The sequence below is a fragment of the Ailuropoda melanoleuca genome, chromosome 2, assembly GCF_002007445.2.
Source record: "Ailuropoda melanoleuca isolate Jingjing chromosome 2, ASM200744v2, whole genome shotgun sequence".
Lineage (NCBI taxonomy): Eukaryota > Metazoa > Chordata > Mammalia > Carnivora > Ursidae > Ailuropoda > Ailuropoda melanoleuca.
The window spans coordinates 13,518,385-13,529,362 of NC_048219.1; the positions used below are offsets into that span (position 1 = coordinate 13,518,385).

General features: G+C 41.6%; 1 protein-coding gene and 1 long non-coding RNA gene across 3 annotated transcripts in view; one reads left to right on the forward strand and one right to left on the reverse strand.

Moving 5' to 3' along the window:
- Positions 1-5,848, reverse strand: part of PSMB2 (proteasome 20S subunit beta 2) — a 36,095-nt gene extending 30,247 nt beyond the window's left edge. The window contains exons 1-2 of one of the 2 annotated variants that reach the window (XM_011222220.2): positions 5,638-5,848; positions 197-319 (exon numbers count right to left, since the gene is read on the reverse strand). In XM_011222220.2, coding sequence (XP_011220522.1) covers positions 197-319; positions 5,638-5,728 — 214 coding nt within the window. In that variant the 5' untranslated portion in view covers positions 5,729-5,848. The remainder of the gene's footprint in view (positions 1-196; positions 320-5,637) is intronic. The other variant, XM_002917129.4, reaches the window with a different exon arrangement.
- A 40-nt stretch (positions 5,849-5,888) lies between these two features.
- LOC105236680 lies at positions 5,889-10,240 on the forward strand. Its single transcript, XR_002142245.2, has 3 exons — positions 5,889-5,981; positions 8,784-8,927; positions 9,887-10,240. It is a non-coding gene; the product is annotated as an uncharacterized LOC105236680 (long non-coding RNA).
- Positions 10,241-10,978: the final 738 nt, after the last annotated feature.

The window sequence follows — 10,978 nt, forward strand, 5'->3', positions numbered from 1 at the left end:
AGTGTTCTAATGGCTCCCTTTCTGGCTCTGGGATTTTTACGGAAAATCTTTAGGATCAGGAGGGTCTAGATAAAGTTTTAAAAGTAGGAAGATTCAAAAAAAAAAAATGACCACACTGGTCTGCTCATGTGTAGAATTGCCAGTAGAGAGTACTTAAAGACAAATCAATGACAGTTACATTCCAAGTATTACCCACCATTTCGCATCTTATAAAGTTGCACATTTTTCTGAATATATTCTGCAAACTGTACAGTGTCTCCAGCCTCTCCGACACATAGGAGCAAGATTTTTTCACTCATCTTAAACATCTTGTCATGATCTGCTCAAAGAAAAAAATAGTGTTAAAAATTACCTCATCAGAAATTTACTGCTATTATATAGGCAGCCACAAACAGGTTTATCAATCACTATATTGAATAATTTTACTAATCACTGTTTTTAGAAGACTTCAATGGGCAACTGTATTAATTATTCTCTTTCACTCTCCATGCTAAACCCATTGGCGTATTTTATTAAGGTCAATCTCAGTTGGAGAATGTATTTGAGCATTGACAATTGAAAACACGGTTAAATACATCTGAAGGCACTAGAAATGCAAAAACCAAACCTTCAAAGAAACTGAAGGAATCAAGCCAATGGCCATTATCTTTAGGTTCATGATTTCAAAGCCCTGAAATGTCTCTAAAATACAAATGTTATTTTACTTATACACACACAAAAGCACATATGAAGCACCAGTGCTACAATAAAAATTAAGGAGTCATCTCGAGAAAGAACAAAAAAATCAACTGAGAATATAAATCACCTTAAAAAGTAAATCAACACCATTTCCAAAGCAAAGAGAAAATTAAAATGACTGCCAGAGCAAAAATTCTAACAAATATCTTAACACTATTTAAAAATACCTCAAAAATCCCAATAGTCTAATCTTATCTAGTTAAACCAGACTCATTCAGATTACACAGATAAACAAATATTCAGATAGCAATTAATGCCTAAGGAAGAAAACTCCATATTCAGTCTGTAGCTTCGGAAAAAGCCTAAATCTCCCTATCTCACTCTCACTTTCACTTTTCATTTTTCAAATAGTGCTGAATAATCTTCCCTGGGAGACATGTTTCCTGTCTGAAAGCTTCTGAAATGTCAAAATCCCTTAACAGGATTTAAAGAACAAAATGCTACAGTCAAATACTCTACAAATGTTTGAGAGTTGTAGAACCAAAATATGGCTTCTTAGACTTGGGAAAAAAACACACCAATTGTACCTGCATATATTTTCAAACTGCCTTGAAACTCCTGAACAAACACACTTTTATTTGTTACAGGCTACAGACTTAAAGACTGTTAGTTTGCAAACTTGGTCATACAAGAAAAAAATTCAGGGCACCCGTGTGGGTCAGTGGATTAAGCATCTGCCTTCGGTTCAAGTCATGATCCCAGGGTCCTGGGACTGAGTCCTGCATTGCGCTCCCTGCTCAGTAGGGAGTCTGCTTCTCCCTCTCCTTCCCCCCCACCCGCTCTTGCACGTGCTCGCTATCTCTCGCAAAAATAAAGTGTTAAAAAAAAATTCACTTATGGATATATTACTATCTATGCAAAGAAAAAGGACCAAAAGAGTATTAGATGCCTCTGGGCAATTTTTATTTCTTTCTTTTTGCTTATTAGCATTTCCTAAAATGCCTATACTAAACCTGTATCATTTTTATAAGAACACATTACTTAGTAAGTTTGCATTATTTTCATAATGAGAAAAATAGCTGGGTTTTTTTTTTGTTTTGTTTTTAAAAAGATTTTATTTATTTATTTAAGAGAGAGAGAAAGCACAGAGGGAGAGTAAGAGAAGCAGATTCCCTGCTGAGCAGAGGGCCCAACTCCGGGCTTGATTCCAGGACTCTGAGATCACAATCTGAGCCAAAGGCAGAGGCTTAACCAACTGAGCCACCCAGGTGCCCCCCAAAAAGTGTTTTTATTTTGGAAAGAAAAAAGCTTGTTTACAAAGAATTACTGTCACATTTAAAAGAAATGCTAAAATTCTAGGCAGTAAATTGGTCAATTTTGAAATGAATTTAATACAAGGCCAAAAGTGTTTTTTAAACATTTATTGTGTGTCCAATGAGTAGTAAGGGGAGATGGTATAGATTCCCATGGCCCTCCGAGGAAACAGCCCGATTCCCACGGCCCTCAGAGGAAACATACCGCATAGCACTAGGGAATTTCTGAACCTTGACAAAGAACTTACAAGATCCACATAGATGAAACAAATGGACAACAAAACGAACATCAGTATACAATAGTGTGAAAGACCAACTGTACTAGAACCCAACAAACCTTGGTTATTTTTATTTTTTTTAAGTAGGCTATGCAACCAAGGTGAGGCTTGAACTCACAACCCGGAGATCAAGAGTTGCATGCTCCACTGACTGAGCCAGCCAAGTGCCCCAGTAGACCTTCCTTATAATCTGGGCTCAGCACTCTGAACTTGGGCCCTAGTTTCCAAGTGTATAAGATGGTTATACTATCACTTACCCTACCTAACTCATAGGGAGGGAGAACTATACATGTACAATATCATCATACTCAGTATTACTCAATGTAGCTCAGATTACACACACTATATGAATTCAGAAAAAAAAGCATTCTGTGTGGGTTTAAGGGCTCTGAGCAATTTTTTTTTTAAAGACTTCATTTTCATTTAGTTGAGAGAGAACAAGAGAGAAAGAGCACAAGCAGGGGTAGGGGCAGAGGGAGGAAGAAGCAGACTCCCTACTGTGCAGGGAGCCTGACGTGGGACTCGATCCCAGGACCCTAGGATCATGACCTGAGCTGAAGGCAGATGCTTAACTGACTGAACCACCCAGGTGCCTTATTCTGAGTAATTTAAAAGCACTTCTATGCAGACCAGGAGACAAGAGACATAAAATGTAGCATACAATCAAACTCAAGACTTGGGGCACTTTCATAAGCAAGCAAACTCTGGGAAATATCTTCTCTATATCAAAATATCTTACAAAGTGACAAACCAAAAAAACTGACTGGAATTGTCATTCTTACTATACCTGGAGAAAATAAATCCCAAAAAGTTACTCATTTTCAGCATTCTTGCTTACCAACTACACAAGTTCCTTCACGACGTGAAAGGTGGGAATAAGTCCTCATAGAATTTTAAAGCTCCTATCATAAAACACTTTATACCAGAAAGCCTATAGGGAAAATTAAAGTTGAATGTAATTATTTCCAACCATTTTTCAAGAACTAACTCAAATTCATCTTTCTTCCATACCACAGTGATCTTTCTTTTTTCTGAATACCCTTAGGCTTTACTCCTGAAATCATTAATTTAAAAAATAATACTGACTAGTGATACTTCTTTTTCTCACACAAAATCATCTTGTAGTACTCATTTCCTTGTTTTCTTAATGTCTTACACCCCTGTGTGGATTAGAGTACTTGTAAAGGTACTGACTTGGTTATTGTTCTACCCAGACACTGCTTCATGCTAAAATCACCAGTATATCAAAGGTCTTAGTATTCAAAATAATGGACAGATTTACCCTCAAAACAAACTGACTCCTTTGGAAAGCATGATTTGCAAATAAAACTTCTAGGGGCACCTGGGTGGCTCAGTCAGTTAAGCGGCTGCCTTTGGCTCAGGTCATGATCCCAGGGTCCTGGGATCGAGCCCCACATCGGGCTCCCTGCTCAGCAGAGAGCCTGCTTCTCCCTCTCCCTCTGCTCCCCTGCTCCTGCTCTCTCACTCTCTATCTCAAATAAAGAAATAAAATCCTTTAAAAAAAAAAAGAACGAACTAATGAACAAACAACTCAAGCAAAGCCCCTCAGAGTTCCTTCTATCTCCAAGTGATGAGAGCCTGACAAGCAGATGCCCGTCCCTTATAAAAACAGTGATGGACACATACCTCAGAAAATCCCAGATTTAATAATTTTTCTTTCCTTAAACTAAAGATGAACTATAACCTGCCTTCAAAGCTTTCCCTAATCCCTACAACCAGAAAGAATCTTTTCTTCCTCTGAATTACCTAAAAATAATCTCTTCTTTCTTTGCATTACCTGAGAAGTTTGGGTTTTTTTCATATGTAGCATAATTTTCTAGCTTGTACTATAATTATTCATACACACATCTGAGTCCTTTATTAAACTGTAACTTCTTTTAAGATACAGGCCACATCTTATTCTTCTTGCATCCCTTCAGAACCTAGCACAGTAGTGGCAACACAGTTGCTCAAAACCTATTTGTCAAATAAACATGAAGCCATCTGAGCCAAAGCATAATACTTTTTCAACAACAGCACGTCTATGGTCAATCATGAAAACACACTCCTAGATTCCATGATCAAAAAGCAAAAATTTAAAAAATTATTAAGTACTATCTACAGGGAGACAGTACAGTATAACAGTTATGGGAAAAGATCAGAGTCAAACTGCATACATTTACACCTGGGTTCTGCCTCTTGTGGTTTTAGGCAAGTTTCTAAATCCTAGGCCCCAGAACTAACATGTGTAAAATGGCAATATGACAATGCCTGTCTTAAAAGGTTAAATGAAATAATGTAAATCACTTAAAACAGCACCTGTTGCATAAGCCCTTAGTATTATTTTACTGCCTATTTGTCACTGCACTAAGCATTTGCACCAAACTTTTTCACTCCATCCTCCCAACAAGCTGGTGAGGTTGGTATTATTAACCTTTTTTTTTTTCTTAAGATTTTNATTTGCACCAAACTTTTTCACTCCATCCTCCCAACAAGCTGGTGAGGTTGGTATTATTAACCTTTTTTTTTTCCTTAGGATTTTTTTATTTATTTACTTGACAGAGATAGAGACAGCCAGCAAGAGAGGGAACACAAGCAGGGGGAGTGGGAGAGGAAGAAGCAGGCTTATAGCAGAGGAGCCTGATGTGGGGCTCGATCCAATAACGCCGGGATCACGCCCTGAGCCGAAGGCAGACGCTCAACCGCTGTGCCACCCAGGTGCCCCTGGTATTATTAACCTGACTTAACAGATGTGCAAATCTGGCCACTGTGAAATAACTTGTACAAAGTCACAAAGCAAATAAGTCAAAAGGCTCCAATTTGCGAGCTCCACTAAGTACTTAAATACAAGGAAAACTTGGCAGCCAGTGTCCCGGAAAACTGGAAAAGGAGGATCCGAGCTGAGAAAGGGAAAGGTACAGGCAGCGGAAGAGAAATGCCAAGTTTCTAGTCCCACAGTCTCGGTCTCCCGAGGATCCCATCTTACACCGCTAGCAAACTTACCTCATTAGTAGCGACAACAGCAGGAAAACTTATTCAAAGATTCGGGAATCTAGGGAGGTTGGTGCCCGGCAGGCGCTTAAACACTTAAAAACTGAATTCTCACAGGCAACTCGCGCGCCTAGGAAGCATTTAGCGAAGGCCAAAGCAGAGCACTGACCTCGGAGCCCTAGGAGGAGCGAATGCCAAGGCCCTAAGCCAGTCTGTCCATCTCCTCGCTCCGAAAAATAAGCAAGTACAGAGTAGGACACGCGGGGTTCCACCTCCCAGACCTCCCCGGTGCTCACCCAACACTCCCCCCCCATCCCGAACTCCCTCCGACTGCCCTTACACCCAGGCCCGGCCGGGCCTCCCCTGCTTCCTCTCACCGTCCTTCATCTGGACAATACTGCTAGCGGCCACCTGGTCGGAGGCGACAAGGACATAATCGGGGCCCTGGATGCCGATGAGGTACTCCATAGTGGCGGGAGGCCGAGAGGACAGAGTGTGGGACTCGCCGGCTTCTCGGCCTCACCGGTGAGACAGCACAGCCGAGCGAAGATTTTGCGCGACACAGGCCGCGCGATCGCCCGGGCCACCGGCGCTTTCGGATGACGCACAATTGTCGCGAGAGGTTGGAAAGTGGGCGAGGCTTCGGGCGCCTTGAGCCGCACGCTCGCCTTCTGGCCTGTCGGTTCTCTTGCGAGGCTGGTCTACGGGCTACTTTCCTTAGGTAACGCCCCGTTTCTTTACTTATAAATTGAATTTAAAACTCGCGTGGGGATAAAACCACACACTACATATCAAATGCCGAGCGCGTGTGGGTGCCAAAAAGACGGGCGAACGTTCCTAAATGGCTGTTTGCCTTCGCTCGGTAAAATATTTCCAGAAACTCCCTTGAAAGCCAGATTACAGAAAAATGAACTTGACGGGAGCCCTATTTACATGTTTCACAAAAATAAAATACGGTTGAATAAAAGATCTACGCATGAAGACTAGTTATTAAAGATCTTTACAGATGTCCCCAATTTCAAATTATATGCAATTGTTACTTCTGGTAAGAGCAACTTGAAGGGAGGACTCTCACTTTTTATTTTATACATCTCTGTATTGTTTGAATGTTTTGCAATGCTCATGTATTTCTCATTTCTTTTAAATAGGAACAAGCTTGGTCATCTCTTTATATCTTGCAGCCATTCTGGGGAAATCCGAAATATTCCATGATTAGTTTCTAACATTCACAATTTGATCTTCATGTCAGCCTTACTAGCTTCCTGAGAAATGGCAAAACAGTTGCAATTCTTTTTCCGACACAACTGTGCAATTCATTTGCTCTTGCAGAAATCTGTAGTCCTCACTCCCTTCAGAATGTTTCTAACAGCTCTCTGCCTGTGAAGGAATATAGAGCCTGAGGAGTGAGGGGCAGCCCATCTATCATGGGATGGATGCCAGGGGCAAGTGAGGTCATTAAGTCAACCATAGCACTAAGAACATAGATGCATCCATCATCCTAGAAAGATTCTTTCCTTAAACTCCACTGTGGAAGAAGTCTCTTGAGTCTCTCTCCCACCTCCCTTTCTCTTTGTGTGTGTTTGTATATTTTTTAATTGCAAAAAGTACACAGTTGTATCATGTACATAAATCATGCAGAAGAAATAAAAATATCTCTCCTCCTCCCACCAGAGGTAACTACCCACCAGATATCTGTATCCTTCCAGGCCTTTTTTTTCCTTTGTACATACCAATATTCATTCATTCATTCATTCATTCATTCATTCATTCATTCACAAAAGCTGCAGCATTCTGAATTGGAAAATGGACCCTCTTCTCCCAAAAAAGACCCAAGGGTCCTTTAAGATGTATCTTCCCTCTTCCTCGCAGGAAATCCCCTCGAGTTAAGTCACACTAGAGATTCTCTGTTAGTATAAAAGAAAGTAGATTTTCAAGACCTAACGTGTACTATCTCACCAAGAATCAGGGAGAATCCGTTCTCCATTTAAAGTCTTAGAACAGGGGCACCTGGGTGGCTCAGTCGTCTGCCTTAGACTCAGGTCCTGATCCCAGAGTCCTGGGATGGAGCCCCAAGTCAGGCTCCCTGCTCAGTGGGGAGCCCTGCTTAGCGAGGAGCCTTCTTCTCCCTCTCCTCTGCAGCTCCCCTGCTTGTACTCTCTCTTGCTCACTTGCTCTCTCTCAAATAATACCAAAAATCTTTAAAAAAATAAAGTGTTAGAATAACTGAGTCTTAGAATTAGAAAAAGCGTCTGTGGAGGTTCCAGAAAAAGCGTGATGTGGCCAACTCTTTCTGTAAAGGGCCAGACAGTAAACATTTTTGAATTTGTAAGTGTATCTGTCACAACTACTCAACGATGCCATTGTAGTGCAAAAGCAGCCATAGCCAATACATAAATGAGCAAACAGGGCTATAATCCAATAAAACCTTATTTACAACAATAACAACAACAAAATGAGGGGGAGAGGTGGTCTTAAATGCATCCACACAGCCACTGCCCTGATTCAATATATTCAGTATACGACTCAAAGACAAAACAGAATAAAATCATGCTGATTAACACTTAAACTAAAAATTGGCACCTCCCAAATGAAGCTTCATCTTCATGGAAAATCATGGTAAATAGCTAGATAAATCTTGTTGGTCTCTTCTATAGTTTTGACTGACTGAAGACTAAAAGGAAAAACAGAATTTTAAAGTTCTCGTATTCTTATGAAAAGATTGACTGTTTTCTGCAGCCATTGTATTAAGCAAGAACATGTCTAACCAATAATTAAGAGTTTTATACCCTTGGGGCGCCTGGGTGGCACAGCGGTTGGGTGTCTGCCTTTGGCTCAGGGCGTGATCCCGGCGTTATGGGATCAAGCCCCACATCAGGCTCCTCTGCTATGAGCCTGCTTCTTCCTCTCCCACTCCCCCTGCTTGTGTTCCCTCTCTTGCTGGCTGTCTCTATCTCTGTCAAATAAATAAATAAAATCTTTTTTTAAAAAAAAAGAGTTTTATACCCTTGGTAACAAATAATCATCAGAATGGGTTTTAAACCCCTTTTTTAAAAAGTAGTCTCCACACCCACCATGGAGCCCAACATGGGGTTTGAACTCACGACCCTGAGATGAAGACCTGAGCTGAGATCGAGAGTTGACACTTAACCAACTGAGCCCCCCCAGGTGCCCCTCTAAACCCTTTTAATCAGTCAACATTGAATGTTATAATCAATCAGTTACATCAGTGAACATGCTTTTGCAATCCAACAACTCAGTGACAACTCCTTGTTTCTAATAATCAGCCAAGATTGGATTCACTCTAATGAACATACTCCTGAATGCCAACCAATGAACAGTCCACCCAAATAACCACACTTCTGAAGATAATTCAACCCGTTCATACTTCCGAAAATCTACCAATCTCTGAGTTCTATGCTTTCCCAAAACTCTAAGATCAGCAGTCTGCTCCTCTTGGAGAAACTGTGCCTGGTCAGCCTATACTTAAGTAAGCAATAATTAAGCTTTGTATTTTTTGTTTTAGGTATTGAATGGTGGTCTCCTCTATTGACATATGGAAGCATTGAGTGGGCCAAGAACAAGAATGGACTCTGGAACAGCATCAGGCTACAATATATGCATCCCTTCCACTTGGGCCATTTGACCCAGCTGATTGCATGTTACTGAGGTGTGTTTGGTTAAGGAATATGCCATATGGATCTTCTGGTAATCCACAATGGAAGAGTTGTAACAGAGACCTCTAGAAATCTACAACAGGGGCATACCATCTTGGTAGAAACTGAGTGTCTGACCATAGGGTATCAAATGACAATGTAGCTTGAACTTCCCATTATGAGCTGGGTTCTGTCAAACCCACCAGGCTATAAGGCCATGTGGGCTCAGCAGTAATATATCATAAAATAGAAGAGGTACAAAATAGGGGTGCCTTCGGCTCAGGTCATGATCCTGAAATCCCAGGATCGAGGTCTGCGTAGGGCTCCCTGCTCGGCAGGGGAGTCTGCTTCTCCCTCCCCTTCTCCCTCTGCTCCTCCCCCCACCCCTGCCCGCTCACGCTTGCTCTCTCTCTCTCTTTCTCGCTCTCTCAAATAAATAAAATAGAAGTGGTACATTTAGGATCAAGTCTGAGCAAGTCCACAGAGTACTAGTAAACTGCACAATCTGTCAGAGGTAATTAATCCTAATCACCATGAGGAGCTAGGACTGCTGCTATATAACAAAGGCCTAGAGGAATGTTCTTGGCACTCAGGTGATCCACTGGGGCTCTTTTGATACACTTATGCTTCCTTGGATTGTATATGTGCACTATAGCCACCATAGCCTAGGGGCGCCTCGGTACCTCCGTTGGTTAAGCGGCTAACTGTTGAGTTCAGCTCAGGTTGTGATCTCAGGGTCCTGAGATTGAGCTCCATCTCGGGTTCTGTGTTGGGCGTGGAGTCTGCTTGAGAGTCTCTTTCCCTCTCTGTCCCTCCCCCACCCACTAGTGTACATAGGCACACGCATTCTCTCTCTCTCGCTAAAAAAAATCATAAAATATGTTAAAAAAGAAATAAGAGTATAAACATATATCAGATTGTCACACTGTACACCTTAAACTTACACCATGTTATATGTCAATTATATCTCAAGAAAGCTGGGGAGAAAAGAAATGACAGTATGGATCAACTCATGAGGCAAGCCAAAGGGGAAGGAGATCTAAAATGGGGAGTAGCAGAAGGAGATGATGAACATCAGTTACAGCTCCCGAACCAAATGCAACAACAGAGGCCAAAGTTCATTCCACGAACCCTTCTCTTGCAAGTTTTCTCAAAAATTGTGGCCAGTCGGGATCTTGGAGCAGCCATGCCTAGATGGAGTGAATTTAATGTGAGAAGCAGGGGCGCCTGGGTGGCACAGCAGTTGGGCGTCTGCCTTCAGCTCAGGGCGTGATCCTGGCGTTGTGGGATCGAGCCCCACGTCAGGCTCCTCCGCTATGAGCCTGCTTCTTCCTCTCCCACTCCCCCTGCTTGTGTTCCCTCTCTCGCTGGCTGTCTCTATCTCTGTCAAATAAATAAAATCTTTAAAAAAAATAATGTGAGAAGCAATTGGAGATGACTGGTACAAGGGGTGGACAGCAGAGGCTTTATTGGTGTGCACACACCCCAGCTACCTTGATTGATGACAGCTCACGCCTGCTGTGTTAGTCATCTTGGGCTACCACAGCAAAATACCACAGACTGGGTGGCTTAAACAACAGAAATTTATTTTTCTCACAGTTCTGGGGGCTAGAAAGTCCGAGATCAAGAAACCAGAAAGATCCAGTTCCTGATAAAAGCTTTCTTCCACGCTTCCAGATGGCTGACTTTTCACTGTCCTCACATGGCCTTTCTTCGGTGCATGCACGCTGAGAGAGAGACAGAAGAGAGAGAGCTTTTCCTTTCTTCCTTTTTTAAAACTGAGTTATAACTGACATACAGCATTGCATAGTTTTAGGTGTACAACACGATGGTTTGATATATGTATATACTGTGAAATTATTGCCATGATAAGTTTATTTAACACCCATCACCACATAGAAGTCACAAATTTTTTTTCTTGTAATGAGAACTTTTAAGATCTACTCTCTTAGCAACTTTCAAATATACAATATGGCGGTATTTACCATAGCTGCCATGCTGTATATTACATTCCCCAGGACTTTATCTTGTATCTCTTCTTATTCATATAAGCCACTCATCCCAT